This window comes from Mauremys mutica, chromosome 3, assembly GCF_020497125.1.
Source record: "Mauremys mutica isolate MM-2020 ecotype Southern chromosome 3, ASM2049712v1, whole genome shotgun sequence".
NCBI lineage: Eukaryota > Metazoa > Chordata > Testudines > Geoemydidae > Mauremys > Mauremys mutica.
In genome coordinates this window covers 67,097,099-67,113,432 of record NC_059074.1, presented here as the reverse complement: position 1 = coordinate 67,113,432, position 16,334 = coordinate 67,097,099, and the positions used below count along the sequence as shown (strand labels likewise).

The window sequence follows — 16,334 nt, the reverse complement described above, 5'->3', positions numbered from 1 at the left end:
GGGTGGTCATTTAAAGGGCCTGGGGCTCCACACAAATTCGGATATAATGCAGTAAAGCAGCAGGGCTCGGGTGGCGCTTTAAAGGGCCCAGAGCCTGGGGCTCCCTGCTGCTTTATTGCGTTATATCCGAATTTGTGTTACATTCGGTCGCGTTCTATCGGAGTAGAGGTGTATTTAAATTTATTTCTGTTGTGATTTCACCTGAATTTATGGAAATACATTGATTTTTAAGTCATGTGAATTTGAGACTTGCTATGGCACTTACAACTATTTCACTGTACATTACATTTAAGCAAATTTGTGCTATGTTCTTTAATGCTGTACTAGTCCATTTTCCACTAGTGGAAAATAAAAGTATAAAAGGCTTACCTGAATTTGAATATTTAATCTGTTTTTTCCCCCAATAACTCCTCCCCACTCAACTTGATAAAATGATAAAAACAGAATAATTGATTTCAGAATTCTATGTTTCCCCTTTTTCTTCAAGGATCCACAAGGTATAGGATAGCTCTTCAGACTATCATATCTTCAAATGAGCAGTGTTGCTGTGCTGTCTTGTAGAGTTTAGGTCTTGTGATGTCACTCGTCATTGGACTGTAGTCTAATACTCCCGGGGAAGGGGCAGAAAACAGATTGTCCAGTATTCTGCTCTTAAAGGATTAATTCTTATCCTACTAGGCTGAAATAAAGCAAGAATGTATTTTTTCTCTTCTAATTTTTCAGCTATCCACGAAAAACAGAATTGTATTTGCATTTTTCATTCCTCAGTAAATCAACTCTTAAGTTGGATTTTTTGGAAAAACTACACATTTGTTAGAGTCTCTAACATCTTCGGTACAATGAGAGATCATAACAGAAATGTATAATGAGATTGTGTTTAAAGTTCTTTATATTTATTGAAATACATAGCTCCACATATGTATGTTACACTTCAGTCTTTTTTTTAATTTAAAGACAAAGTTACAAAAGAAATTAATATACTACTTCACTATGTTGTTGAATTATAGAAACGGATGATTGAGATGATGTAAGGGATAATGCTCTATAGAAAAGGCTGTTCATGTTGGAAAATAATTTGAGTGAGTTGCCAGTTACAGGGCTTTTGTGGGCAAAATGACCTGAAGCTCATTTTAGTGAAACTTGATAAGCTTGCTTGTAAAATCTTTATGGATAGTTGACTGATGCCACTTATGCCAAAGCAATATTATTTTTGCTGATAACAGAAATGCATAACTTGTATTTCTCTTTGAGTGTGTGCTCATCTCCATTCCATGTTAGGTGTGCGTAAGCCACATGCACTATTGCTGGAGATTTTTCCCTCAGTGGGATCGTTGAGCTGGCTTTAGCACCCTCTGGTGCCATGCGCTAATATAAGGGGCCCAGACAGCCCCGCTCCCTCTCAGTTCCTTCTTACCACCCGTGACGGTTGTTGAAACAGTTTCTCTTGCTTCAGCAATGTGATCGTTTAGTGTTTGTTTTTTGTTTTTTTTCCCTGCTAATCTGCATGTCCATGAACTCTGAGCCCACCTCCTTGGGTACTGCTTGTGAGTCACCTAACATGGAATGGACATGAGCAAGCACTTGAAGGAAAAACTGTTACTAACCTTTCCATAGCTACAGTTCTTTGAGATGTGTTTGTCATTTTCATTCCATGACCCCCACCCTCCTGCGCTTCTGTTGGAGTGAGCCGGCAAGAGGGAACTGAGAGGGTGCGGGGCCAGTCGGGCAGGGCCGCCCAGAGGGGGAGGGCAAAGGGGGCAATTTGCCCCGGGCTCCGCAGGGGCCCCCAAGAGAACAGCTGAGGCTCCCGCCTCCGCCCCTCTCCTGGAGCCCTAGCACATCAAGCGCTGTCCTCAGACAGCGCCGCAGCGTGTCTCCGCTGGGGCCCCTGAACTCCGCCCCGCTCAGAGCCGCGTGGTCAGGGGGCAGGACTGCGAGCTCCGGGCTGAGCTCAGCTCCCTCCGCTTGGCGTGGAGCTCACAGCCCCGCCCCCTCACCACGCGGCTCTGAGCGGGACGGAGCTCAGGCCCCGTCGGACACACGCTGCGGCTGTCGGGTGAGGCGCTGAGACTCAGGGTGAGGAGGGAGCCGGGGGTAAGAGGCTGGGGCCAGGGGGGTTGGCTAAGTGGCAGGGAGTCCTGGGGACAGTCAGGGCACAGGGAGGGGGCGGAGGTTGGGGGAGCGGTCAGGGGGCAGGGAATGGGGGGGGTTGGATTGTGGGTGTTCTGGGGGCGGTGGATAGGGTCAGGGCCGCCCAGAGGGGGCGGGGCAAGAGGGCGCAGGAGCTTCTTCGCTCCCGGTCTTCGCCGGCGGGGGGTCCTTCCGCCCCGGAGCGGAAGGACCCCCCAGTGGCGAATTACCGCCGAAGCGGGACCCGCCGCCGACATGCAGCTCGGTCTTCGGCGGTAATTCGGCGGCGGGGGGGCCCTTCCGTTCCGGGACCCGCCGCCGAAATGCCCCAAAGACCCGCGGCGGGGACCCCCCCCGCCGCCGAATTACCGCTGAAGACCGGACTGCACTTCGGCGGCGGGTTCCGCTTCGGCGGTAATTTGGCGGCGGGGGGCTTCCGCCGCGGGTCTTCGGGGCACTTCGGCGGCGGGTCCCGGAACGGAAGGGCCTCCCGCTGCCGAAGACCCCGGGCCCCCGGAATCCTCTGGGCGGCCCTGCAATCGGGTCCCTTATACTAGCGCTTGAGTGGACACTAGAGCTTGCCCGGAGGATAACAGTGGGAAAAATTGTTCTCCTTAACCTCCAAGGATAGGAAAGAAACAATGGTCTTAAATTGCAGCAAAGACCGTTTAGGTTGGACATTAGGAAAAGCTTCCTAACTGTGAGGGTGGTTAAACACTGCAATAAATTGCCTAGGGAGGTTGTGGAATTTCCATCACTGGAGATTTTTAAGAGCAGGTTAGACAAACACCTGTCGGGGATCGTCTAGATTATACTTAGTCCTGCCATGAGTTCATGGGACTGGACTAGATGACCTCTCGAAGTCCATTCCAGTTCTGTGATCTCAAAGAATAACAGTTACAGAAAGATTAGTAACAGTTCTTTGGGTTTTTTTCTGATTACTCTTACTTAGCTCTTACCTGTTTATAACCAGAATTACTTTTGTAATAGATCGGGAATAAAATAGATAAGTATCTGAAATGATTACTTTAAACAGCGGAAAAGTGCAACAGAGTGGTGAAATTTGGTATTTTAGGTGCAAAATCCTTTCTCTACCCCCTTCTACACCTAACAAAATGTAAAACAAACAAAAAAGCTTTGCAGGCACATAGGGACTAAAAGACAGTGGAACAGGTGTGCTCTTACTGTGCATGGCAAGGCCTGAAATATCGCTTTCCATTTACTAAGTGCCTACCACCAGTGGTAGCTGCAGGGTCTGATTAAGGCATCATACTGGAGACCTTTTTAAGGGTTACAAATTGTTGCCTCTCAAAAGATTGAAATGCACCTTGCATCTCACTCAGTCAAAAGTTCTATGGTTGATTGCTGGTGGGCCGTCAACTGGTTCAGATTACCCTACAGTTTGTAGGGGGTAAACACTGTTAGAGGTCCACTCAGTTCAGGCTTAGATGATTGAGTGCTTTGATAGAAGCAACATGCTGGCAGAAATGGTCCCTCAGGTGAACCTCCATAGCTCACCAATTGAGAGAGGGCTCCCACTGCTTCAGCTCCACAGGTCATCTAGCTGTGGATTGCCAGCTGAGACTTTTCTTTGCTCCTCACATTATTTCCTCGCCACTAGGTGACACACCATAATGCCCTATAGTTTTGCACCACCTCAGCCAGTGAACCATTGAAAGTCTGCCAACTATAAGTCCTGCCCTGATGCACGTAGATGGTACAGCAGAGTGAGGCTCTCAGCTGGCAGGACACCTCTGACTCACCAGATGGAATTGCAGTAGGAGGAGCATCACTGGTAAACGGGCTCCTCCCAGCCCTTCAGCTATCAGCTCCCTTATTGGTGCCTCCTCTTAGGGACAGGGGGAAGTTGGTAGCTATGGGGTCATGAAGAATGCAGTAATCAATTCCTCTGCAGTTCTAGCTGGTGAACTACATGGTTCATCAGAGCAGGATTTGTAACTGGCAAACAGTGAGTGGTTCACTGGCTCAGTTGCAGAGCTGGAGGTTACATATATGTGCCAATATTGCTGGGATGAAACATGATCAGGGTGACAGTTAGGGCAGCCCTAGCTAGGTGCAAGGGCAAATCTTAAACTAATCAAATGATGACTGGAATGATGTACTCAGTTATTTACATAAGAACGGCCATATTGGGTCAGACCAAAGGTCCATCTAGCCCAGTATCCTGTCTTCCGATAGTGGCCAATGCCAGGTGCCCCAGAATGAATGATCAGAACAGCTAATCATCAAGTGATCCATTCCCTGTCGCCTATTCCCAGCTCCTATTTGTGCTTCATTCAGTGCAGTACAATTAGCTGGACCCTGAGCACTTGAATACTCTACTGTAAACAAAGCCAAAGTGGATCCTCTAGCCAACTCTGCTCTCCTTCAATAGAAGTGGATTAGGAGCTGTGCTAGCAGCCCCAGAGCTGCTTCCAGGTATACTCTGTAGCTTCTGTGGATAGATTCAGTTATCCCAATTTCTACAGAACTCCCTTAAGCAAAACTGGACTTGAATTTAGAGCAGGTGAGAAGGTTCGGCCCTAATTTCTTAAGTCAAAGGGGAGGAAAAAAAACCCATGACTTTAGTTTGATGTGTATTCACACATAAGTGGTGTGTTTTTTAAATTGAAATTTCTTTATTTAATTTTATAAAGTGGGGATTTATAGTTTACTTTTAAAATGAGATATTCCTTTAGTTCACTTATTACTCCACGGTTCAAGATGTAGATCAGTTCTATCTGTACTAACTTATAGTGAGAAGTACTAGCTACTGGAGTTTAAGCAGGCTCATGAACCTTGCTGATGGTCTCAGCCGTAATGAAGGGCCTTGAGGCTTTCTCTCATATCCAAGTTTACCATTCCTGTAGGAGTTTTTCTGTTCAGAAATTGAAGAGGCAGGACCAGACCTGCCTACTACCAGGGAAGGGACTTGGCTACCCATTCAAGAAAACAATCCAGTTCAGTTTGCTTCCTGGCAGCAGCAGTCAGGTTGAACAATTTAGGAAGACATGACTGACTTCTAAAAACTGTATTTGCCTTTGGTAAAGATGTGTTTTTTCCAAATGTATCAACTGGCCATACTTAATAGTAGAGCTGTACAAATACTTTTTTGGGGGGGATTGTTGGCCTTTCTGAAAAATAAAAAATCAAACCAAAACCGATTTTTAATTTTTTTTTCATATTGAAAAAGTCAGAAAAGTGTCATTTTATATGCTCCAAAATGTTTTGTTTGAGGCATTTTTAACTGTTTAAATAAAAGTGAAGAAAATGAAGAGCTAGATTCATAAAACAGGAGGAGGAAGTGGTCTTCTAGAGCAGGCATTTGAATCCAGGTCTTCCACATCCCAGGTGAGTGCCTTAACCTCCAAGCTATTAGTTATTCTTAGGTGATTCTCTCTGTCTCCCCTGTTGAAGCTGTTCCAATTTGTATAACATAATTGAAGAATTATTGGGCCAGACTGAGAGTGATTCCATAGCTCAGTGCTTAGGGCACTCACCCGGGAGGGGGGACAACCATGTTCCAGTCTCTGCTACAGAACAGGGCTTCAAATTTGGGTCGCCCACAATCCAGATGATTTCTCTAACTACTGGGAAATTGGGCATAAGGGGACACCTCCACATTTTTGCAAATGGCACCTAAATCCCCCTGTGAATCTATCCCCAATGTATCAGCATTTCTGAAAAATTTCTTATTTGTTTTGACCAAAACAGTTAACTGAAATGGACATGAATTCACGTTTGTCAACCTAAATCTGTATTTTTTTTTCAGCAAAAAGAAATTGAACTGAAAAATGTTGCCCAGTTCTACCTAATAGTCTCCCCTAAAATTTAGCTTTTCTCATTTTTGCTGTGTTATTCAGGGTTAAGATTTTAGAAGCACAAATTGACTTTTGAAAGCTATTTCTGCCTTTTCCCCCTCTCCCCAGTGTACATACCACACTGTATCTAAATGTTGTTCTTCTTGCTCACACTTTTTAATTTCTATGCCAAATGCCAGACAGCTGAGAGATTGCCCCAAACACGGCTGACAGAATCATAAGTAGCTTTTGAAGTCAATCAGTGGAATAGTAACAAGATGTAACCTTTGGTATAAGGCCTTTAATGTTTCAGAATCTTTAAAATATTTTATTTTATTTTGGCTGGTGATGGATTTACCAAACTTGATGGTGCCTTATACCATATTGTACTTGAAATGCCTCATCCTCCCCCAAGAGCTAGGAAGAAACTTTAACATGCTATGAGTCAGCTGGTGATATAGTAGATTGACACCTGAGAAACTGTTAACAATTTTGTTTTTACCTTCAAACAAACCTGCAGGTCTAGGGATTTTTATACAGAAGATCTAAAAATAGTATCTATGCAAACATGCCCCTTTCCAGAATTTTTTTTATATGTTGTCTTTGGTCCTGACCACACATACTTCTTATGCAAAAATTGATCTTCTATATGTTCTTCAAAATTAAAAATTGTGCCCTATACTAAAAATCAGATCAGGGAGGTCTTGATGCTTAAATCTTTCACTGCAGATTGAAGAAGGCATTATGGTAATGGAAGATGATTCTCCTGTGGAGACTGTTAGCACTCCCAATACACCACGCAACCTTGCAGCATGGAAAATTTGCATTCCATATGTGGACTTCTTTGATGATCCCTCCCTTGAAAGGAAGGAAAGAAAAGAGAGAATTCCTGTGTTTTGTATTGATGTGGAGAGAAACGATAGAAGGGCAGGTAGGACTTCTTGTGATTAAATAAAACCACTTAAAAATGTAACTCAAAATGTCTGTTCTAGTATGTTTTATTTATCTGACTGTTCTGATGTGCTACACACACACACACACACACACACACACACACACACACACACACACACATATTTTAGCATCAAAATAATTACTAATGAATTTTAAGTCTTTGGTAATGTCGGCATAAAGGAAAAATGGTCACTTCTTATCTGGAACTTGTGACAAATTACTTCTAAAAGGAGTCCAGTCTATTCAGAATTCAAACCAAGGCAATTCCTCCCTCCCCACAAAAATGTTAATATTGTGATTCATGTTGGTAAACGTTGAATGTGTTTTCCATTTAATGTACCAACAATATATTTCAAACTCCACTCACTCTTTCTTGAATAGTACTTTGTTTAAACGCAGTGGATCTAATTTACCTTGATTTCAGTAAGGCATTTGATATGGTTCCACATGGGGAATTATTAGCTAAATTGGAAAAGATGGGGATCAGTATGAAAATTGAAAGGTGGATAAGGAACTGGTTAAAGGGGAGACTACAACGGGTCATATTGAACAGTGAAACTGTCAGGCTGGAAGGAGGTTACTAGTGGAGTTCCTCAGGGATCGGTTTTGGGATCAATCATTTTTTAATCTTTTTATTACTGACCTTGGCACAAAAAGTGGGAATGTGCTAATAAAGTTTGTGGATGACACAAAGCTGGGAGGTATTGCTAATACAGAGAAGGACCGGGATATTATACAGGAAGATCTGGATGGCCTTGTAAACTGGAGTAATAGTAATAGGATGAAATTTAATAGTGAAAAGTGCAAGGTCATGCATTTAGGGATTAATAACAAGAATTTTTGTTATAAGCTGGGGACGCATCAGTTGGAAGTAACGGAGGAGAACGACCTCAGAGTATTGGTTGATCACAGGATGACTATGAGCCGCCAATGTGATATGGTCGTTTAAAAAAGCTAATGCAATCTTGGGATGCATCAGGCAAGATATTTCCAGTAAAGATAAGGCGGTGTTAGTACCGTTATACAAGGCACTGGTGAGACCTCATCTGGAATATTGTGTGCAGTTCTGATCTCCCATGTTTAAGAAGGATGAATTCAAATTGGAACAGGTACAGAGAAGGGCTACTAAGATGATCCGAGGAATGGAAAAGCCGTCTTATGAAAGGAGACTCAAAGAGCTTTGCTTGTTTAGCCTAACCAAAAGAAGGCTGAGGGGTGATATGATTGCTGTTTATAAATATATCAGAGGGATAAATACCAGGGAGGGAGAGGAATTATTTAAGCTCAGTACCAATGTGGACACAAGAACGAATGGATATAAACTGGACATTAGGAAGTTTAGACTTGAAATTAGATGAAGGTTTCTAACCATTAGAGGAGTGAAGTTCTGGAACAGCTTTCCAAGGGGAGTAGCGGGGACAAAAGACATATCTGGCTTCAAGACTAAGTTTGATAAGTTTATGGAGGGGATGGTATGATGGGATAGCCTAATTTGGGCAATTAATTGATCGTTGATTATTAGTGGTAAATATGCCCAATAGTCTGTGATGGGATGTTAGATGGGGTGGGATCTGAGTTACCACAGAGAATTCTTTCCTGGGTGATGGCAGTGAGTCTTGCCCACATGCTCATGGTTTAGCTGATTGCCATATTTGGGGTCAGGAAGGAATTTTCCTCCAGGGCAGATTGGCAGAGGCCCTGGGTTTTTTTTGCCTTCCTCTGCAGCGTGGGGCATGGGTCACTTGCTGGAGGATTCTCTGCACCTTGAGGTCTTTAAACCCCAATTTGAGGACTTCAGTAACTCAGACATAGGTTAGGGGTTTGTTACAGGAGTGGGTGGGTGAGATTCTGTGGCCTGCGTTGTGCGGGAGGTCAGACTAGATGATCATAATGGTCCCTTCTGACCTTAAAGTCTGAGTCTAGATTTGTTGGTCCCCAGGTATCTTTCAGATGGACACCGTTACAAGTGCACAAATAGGTATTTACTATTAAACGTTCCAGAGCAGGAACATGGCTTTTTCTTATAAACTTTAAAGTAGATTTCTTATGCAAATTAAAATTTTTGGTAACTCAGAAATAAATTTAAACTATTTGCAACCAAGGATTTCTGCATCTGTTTTGAAAAACATCCATATTTGGGGAGAAAAAAATCTAACTCCCCTTTTAGAGAAATGAAAATTGGCATTAATGATGCTTCTTCCTGTTTGTAGCACTTGACAAACAGCTGGTGGAGATGACTGGAAGAGTCCTGTACTGAGAGAAGATAATTAGCAAGACCCAAGCTTGAATTAGATACAGATTTCCTTCATAGTAGCATGCCTGTCTACCAGCCATGCCTTGGGCTGCTCATGTGATTTAACACTACAATAACTCCTCGCTTAACATTGTAGTTATGTTCCTGAAAAATGCGACTTTAAGCAAAACAATGTTAAACTAATCCAATTTCCCCATAAGAATTAATGTAAATGGGGGGCTTAGGTTCCAGGGAAATGTTTTTTTTTCACCAGACAAAAGACCACAGTTTTAAACAAACAATTTAATACTGTACACAGCAATGATGATTGTGAAGCTTGGTTGAGGTGGTGGAGTCAGAGGGTGGAATATTTCCCAGGGAATGCCTTAGTGCTGAATGATGAACTAGCACTCGGCTGAGCCCTCAAGGGTTAACTTATTGTCAATGTAGCCTCACACTCTACAAGGCAGCACAAATGGAGGGAGGGGAGACAGCATGGGAGACAGAGAGAGACACACTGTGTGTGTGTGTGTGTGTGTGTGTGTGTGTGATACACATCTCTATCTCCCCTTTAAGTACGCTGACCCCAATCTAAGTACATTGCCTTTTTAAGTAGATCAGCAAGTTGAGACAGCAGCTGCTGCTAGCAAGCTCCCTCCATCCTGAGCCCTGTCGTGTCCCCCCTCCCGTTCTATGGAGATGGGGTAAGCGGGGGGGGGGGGAGAGGGACACCCTGACATTAGCACCCCTCCTTCCCCTCGCCTGCACAGCAAGCAGGAGGCTCCAGGGAGCAGCTCCAAGGCAGAAGGCAAGAGCAGCACATAGCAGTGGGAGGAGGGACAGCTTAACTGCTGGCAATTGATAGCCTGCTGGGTGGCTGCCGCACAGGGAACTTAGGGGAGTGGGGAGCTGTGGGGCTGCCAGTCCATCTTGGTTCCAAGCCCCCACCAGCTAGCTCCAACGGGCTGCTCTTTCTGCAAGCAGTGGACAAAGCAGATGGCTGCCAAACAACATTATAAGGGAGCATTGCAGAACTTTAAACGAGTATGTTCTCTAATTGATCAGCAATTAAACGACCTTAACCGGGCCATCTTTAAGTGAGGAGTTACTGTACTTAAGTTATTTAAAGAGCTAAGTGTGGCTAGAGTAGTTTTATAATACTGGCAGTACTGATTACTTACACATTTGAGGGTTTTTCCTCTGTATTCTGTGATATATTTGCTGTTCTTAACTCTTTGTTGCGTACTATATTACTCTCCCAGGTGGGTGTAGGAACCTGTATTACTTCCAATATGTGTATTTTTCAGTTGGACATGAACCTGAACGCTGGTCTGTCTATAGAAGATACCTTGAATTTTATGTGCTTGAGTCAAAGTTAACAGAATTTCATGGTACGTTTTCACTTCCTACTTCAGTGATTGCTTTTTAGAATAGAGCAGAAATTTAAGATACTAAAATTTTTCTTTTTGGTTTTAAGAATAAATGAATCTGCTTGACTTTTTACTAATTTATAGGTACCTTTACTGATGCTCAACTTCCATCAAAAAGGATCATTGGTCCAAAGAACTATGAATTCTTAAAGACAAAGAGGGAAGAGTTTCAGGAGTACCTGCAGGTACAAGACGATCTACTGTCGTTCAGTTTTTTAAGTAGATTGTGTAATTGTGAAGCTTATAAAGGTTAACACGCCAATTTTTTCCCAAATGTAATAAAAAAATTAAAAAGTATTTGGATGAATGTATAATTTCTAGGATACCATAGCACTGTTTTAAACATCTGTTGTTGTTACTATAGAGAACCTAGTTTTTAAGAATGTTCTTTCATCTACTCTTTCTTTTATGTCCCCAAAAGAAACTTCTGCAACATCCAGAGCTGAGTAACAGCCAGCTTTTGGCTGACTTTCTGTCTCCCAATGGTGGAGAGACGCAATTTCTCGATAAAATGTTGCCTGATGTAAATCTTGGTAGGTAACATAGTTGCTCTTTATTCTGGTAAATAGCGCTCTTGTAGAAACTGTGATGCACCAAATTAAGTGAGGGCCCATTAATACTGAGACTGAACTTTTGTAAGTTCTGGGTGTGTGAAATGTGATGTCTCTTCTGCTATACAGCTGTTACAATCAGTCATTTTTCCAAGAGTCTTTTGATGCTTACATTCCTCTCCATTCCCAGGAGGGAAAGTATTGTGAAGCTTTGGAAAATCTAGTCTGCATATGGATGCCTTCTGAATATCTAAGCCCAGTACTTCCAAAATCCATTGCTCATGGAGATCAGATCCTTTATGTCTTCAAGTAATTCAAGATGATGAATGGCATTAGCCCAGATTTGATTTTTCAAGAATCAGTCCAAGAAGCAGCTCTTTGGGGTTTTTTTAATGTTGATAGAAGCAGTGTATTGATTTAACTTATTTTTGAATGTTAGCTGGTTGGCCCTATTTAAGTTCATTTGAGAACTGCCAGAATTAATGTCAATTTTGTGTACTAATGTTGGGTCTGTGTATTGTATAACATGGTGTCCTAAAATCTACACAGTGTACTGTGTAGTTAAACAAGATGGTAATTTGTGTTTCTGCTAATGACCTGTTTAGCTGTAGGCCCATTTTTTATGTTTTGGCAATTGTGAGCATCTCTTTCATTAGTAATGGTTTTTTTTCCTATTGATTTAACAAAATGTCCAAACAAATTTGTATGGTGGGTGAATGTTTCAGGTGTTCTGAAGAGGCATGTCTTATCTGGTCCCAAGCTAGGTGCCATACCTCCCCAAACACACATTTGCTTTTAGTAAGTAGAAATCCTCAACATTTCACAAGGTTTCTGGTCAGAGGTTAGTAATTTTAAGACTGTTGAGAGAGAGAGAGAGAGAGAGATCCACACACCAGAAACCTTGTGAAATGTTGATATAATGACATATAATGTCTTCCCTAAATTTCCCTTTTATAATATTTAAAGATAAGAAAATCATAATTATTGAATTTGATATTTAATTTTAAAATACTTTAAAACTATATATTTAAAATAGATTTTTCATTTTTATTACTTTTAAACTGTTCTGTTGTGCGTTTGATATTCAGGTTAATGTGGGTAGTTTTTAAGAATAGGCCTACAGTCTCTCCAATCCTGTAAATCCTTGCTAACATGAGTACTTTCTTGAACTTTCAAAATATCTGCAGACTGGATGACTCTTATTACTGGGGAAGAGGACAGTAAATACTGTCTCAGAAGTCTGAGGTTTAGGACTTTTCTGTGTGATAAAGGCTTGCAGAGAATAAGGAAATGGGTGTTGGAAAACTGGTGGTGAATCATTAGTGACTAGAACTGAAAAATTATTCTTATCCAGATCATTCAAACAGAAAAATAATTGGCGCCTAAATTATTGAACAGTTTAGGTTTTTTTTGTAGTGTCCCTGTTATCCCTCCACCCTCAGGATGACTCTTGCTATTTTTTTCTTACCGTCACATGCCACTCATCCACACTAATGGAGATAAGGTGGTTCATCTCTCCATGGTCCTTTAGAAAACTACAGAGGAAAATCTATGGAACTTTGATTTCTTTATGAATGTGGAAACTTTCTCATATGTTTGATTTGAAATATCTTTTGCTGATAGGTATCACATACTCAGTTCCTTTTTTAAGTCCGATACCTCCAAAATGTCATAATTTTCTTCTATGCACTCCGTATCATTTCAAAGTAATTTGTTTCTTTCAAATGTTTCTTTCAAAAGATTGTGCAATGATACTTAAAATGAAGCAATAGATGTCAGTGGTGTCAGCTAATCTGTTTCAGACTCACATAACCTACACACAGTCTCATTTTTTTCTTGCATCACTTCAGTGAAATTTATAATTTAATATAGCTTATTATATATCATGGCTTATTATTCATTTGTATTACAGTAGCTCTTAAATGCCCCAGCAAATATATCCATGGTAAAAGACGGGCCTTGCCGTGGAGATCTTACAGTCTAAATAGACAAAACAGATAAGGGGAAGTGGGATAGAAGAGGAGAACAGAGGGATACTAATAGATATCAGATATGATATTCAGAAGGGCATATGGTAATATATACTTTTTTGTTCTTAATTGTAGGGAAAATTATAAAATCTGTTCCAGGAAAGCTAATGAAAGAGGTGAGTATATATTGTGTCAGTAGCCTGTGCTGTGACTATAGTTAGTATCTTTAACTGTCCACTGACAGGTTGCTACATGTTGGTCCAGCACAAATTTTAGTTTGGAAAGTCACTTTTTTTAAACTATTTAACTATCACTGTTGTTCACTCTGTATTTAATTTCAGAAAGGTCAGCATCTGGAGCCATTCATCATGAATTTCATTAACTCCTGTGAATCTCCCAAGCCTAAACCAAGTAGACCAGAGCTTACAATTCTCAGTCCCACTTCTGAAAACAACAAGAAGGTGCAGTAAATTTACAGAGAGGAAAATACTGACCCTTACCTGAGAATGTGAAGAGTAAAGGGGAGAAGCTGTAAAGATGACAGTTTGACTGCCTATGTTTATTGTCTGTTCTTATGGTTGGTGGGTAGAGGTTCTTCCTTTTTTCCAGCATCCATTCATCTTGATACTGCTGACCTCCATGTTTATCCCTGGATGGATTGGAGTCTTTATAATTTATAGAAACATAGGGCTGGAAGGGACCTTGGAGGTCATCTAGTCCAGCTCCCTGCACTGAGGCAGGACCAAGTATACCTAGACCATCCCTGATGTTTTTGTCTAACTTACTCTTTAAAACCTCCAGTGATGCAGATTCCACACCTCCCTGGGTCACCTGTTCCAGCACTTAGCTATCCTTATAATTAGGGCTGTTGATTAATCGCAGTTAACTCACACAATTAACTCAAAAATTTTTTTACTGAGATTAAAAATATTAATCATGATTAATCAGACTGTTGAACTATAGAATACCAATTGAAATGTAATAAATATTTTTGGGTGTTTTCTACATTTTTAAATATATTGATTTCTTTTACAACACAGAATACAAACTGTACAGCACTCACTTTATATTTTTTATTACAAATATTTGCACTGTAAAAATGATAAACAAAAGAAATAGTATTTTTCAATTCACCTCATACAAGTACTGTAGTGCAATCTCTATCGTGAAAGTGTAACTTGCAAATGTAGATTTTTTTTTGTTACATAACTGTTTTTTGTTTTTGAGTGCAATGTAAAACTTTAGAGCCTACAAGTCCACTCAGTCCTACTTGTTCAGCCAATCGCTAGGACAGACAAGTTTGTTTACATTGATGGGAGATACTGCTGCCTGCTTGTTATTTACAATGTCACCTGAAAGTGAGAACAGGCGTTCGCATGGCACTTTTGTAGCTGGCATTGCAAGGTATTTACATGACACATGTGCTAGACATTCGTATGCCCCTTCATGCTTCAGCCACCATTCTGGAGGACATGCTTCCATGCTGATGATTGTTTAAAAAAAAAAAAAGTGCGTTAATTAAAGTTGTGACTGAATTCCTTGGGGGAGAATTGTATGTCCCCTGCTCTGTTTTACTCGCATTATGCCATATATTTCATGTTATAGCAGTCTTGGATGATGACCCAGAACATGTTTGATTTACGAATACTCTCACTGCAGATTTGACAAAATGCAAAGAAGGTACCAATGTGAGATTTCTAAAAATAGCTACAGCACTTGACCCAAGGTTTAAGAATCTGAAGTGCCTTCCAAAATCTGTGAGGGACGAGATGTGGAGCATGCTTTCAGAAGTCTTAAAAGAGCAACACTCAGATGCGGAAACTACAGAACCCAAGCCACCAAAAAAGAAAATCAACCTTCTGCTGGTGGCATCTGACTCAGATGATGAAAATGAGTATGAATTGGTCCGCTCTGCTTTGGATCGTTATCGAGCAGAACCCATCATCAGCATGGATGCGTATCCTCTGAAATGGTTGCTGAAGCATGAAGGGACATATGAATCTTTAGCACATCTGGCACGTAAATATCTTGCGATGCCGGTTACAACAGTGCCATGCGAACGCCTGTTTTCACTTTCAGATGACATTGTAAACAAAAAGTGGGAAGCATTATCTCTTGCAAATGTAACCAAACTTGCTTGTCTGAGTGATTGGCTGAACAAGAAGTAGGACCGAGTGGACTTATAGGCTCTAAAGGTTTACATTGTTTTATTTTTGAATGCAGTTATTTTTTTTGTACATAATTCGACATTTGTACAGTACTTATATTGGGTGAACTGAAAACTTTTTTTACAGTGCAAATATTTTGTAATAAAAAATAAATGTAAAGTGAGCACTGTACACTTTGTATTCTGTGTTGTAATTGAAATCAATATATTTGAAAATGTAGAAAACACCCAAAAATATTTAAATAAGTGGTATTCTATTGTTTAACAGTGCAATTAATCATGATTAATTTTTTTAATCGCTTGACAGTCTTACTTATAATTAATTTTTTTTTCCTAAAATCTAACCTAGATCTCTGCTGCTGCAGATTAAGCTGATCACTGAAGGGAGTACACAAAGTTGACATGGAGAACAATTGATCACTGTCCTCTTTGTAACAGCCCTTAACATATTTGAAGAATGTTATGAGGTTCCTCCTCAGTCATGTTTTCTCAAGACTAAACATGCCCGTTTTTTTCAGTCTTTCCTCATAGGGCAGGTTTTCTAAACCTCTTATTTTTTATGCTCTCTTCTGGACTCTCTCCAGTTTGTCCACATCTGTACTTCAGCTGAGGCCTGACCAGTGCCAAGTAGAGTGGGACAATTACATCCTGTGTCTTCTGTATCGCACTCCTGTTAATACACCTCAGAATATTAGCTCTTTTTGTCAATGCATTGCATTATAGGCTCATATTTACCAAATGTAATTAACACAAAGTACACTTGCAGTCTTGCAAGCAATTGACATGGATAAGTGTTATGATTATTTATTATTTGTATTGGGGCCTACCAGTTATACTATAGTAAGACATCTTACTGATTTTTCTATATTTACTTATAGTCATAAGTTGGTTCTTTAGTATTTCTAATACATTTATCACTCTTCAAGTAATTCTCCAAAGACTAAAGTTGCATTTTGTCTTAAGGTACTCTTATACATGTGGTCCCTGCTATTTCTAGTGATTAATTTGAAAGGGGCTAGTTTAAAACATCCAAAGCAATTGTTTAAAGTTATCTGAGACTCTCTTAGGCCACAAAAGAGAAGTGTAGTTTTTCCAGTGA

The 16,334-nt window shown here is 40.9% G+C and overlaps 1 protein-coding gene across 2 annotated transcripts in view; it reads left to right on the top strand.

Annotated features, from left to right (window-relative positions):
- SNX14 (sorting nexin 14) overlaps nucleotides 1-16,334 on the top strand; it is a 75,982-nt gene that overhangs the window by 43,628 nt on the left and 16,020 nt on the right. For both annotated transcript variants that reach the window (XM_045010757.1, XM_045010758.1), the window contains 6 exons: nucleotides 6,660-6,861; nucleotides 10,425-10,508; nucleotides 10,632-10,732; nucleotides 10,969-11,080; nucleotides 13,204-13,244; nucleotides 13,410-13,529. In XM_045010757.1, coding sequence (XP_044866692.1) covers nucleotides 6,660-6,861; nucleotides 10,425-10,508; nucleotides 10,632-10,732; nucleotides 10,969-11,080; nucleotides 13,204-13,244; nucleotides 13,410-13,529 — 660 coding nt within the window. The remainder of the gene's footprint in view (nucleotides 1-6,659; nucleotides 6,862-10,424; nucleotides 10,509-10,631; nucleotides 10,733-10,968; nucleotides 11,081-13,203; nucleotides 13,245-13,409; nucleotides 13,530-16,334) is intronic.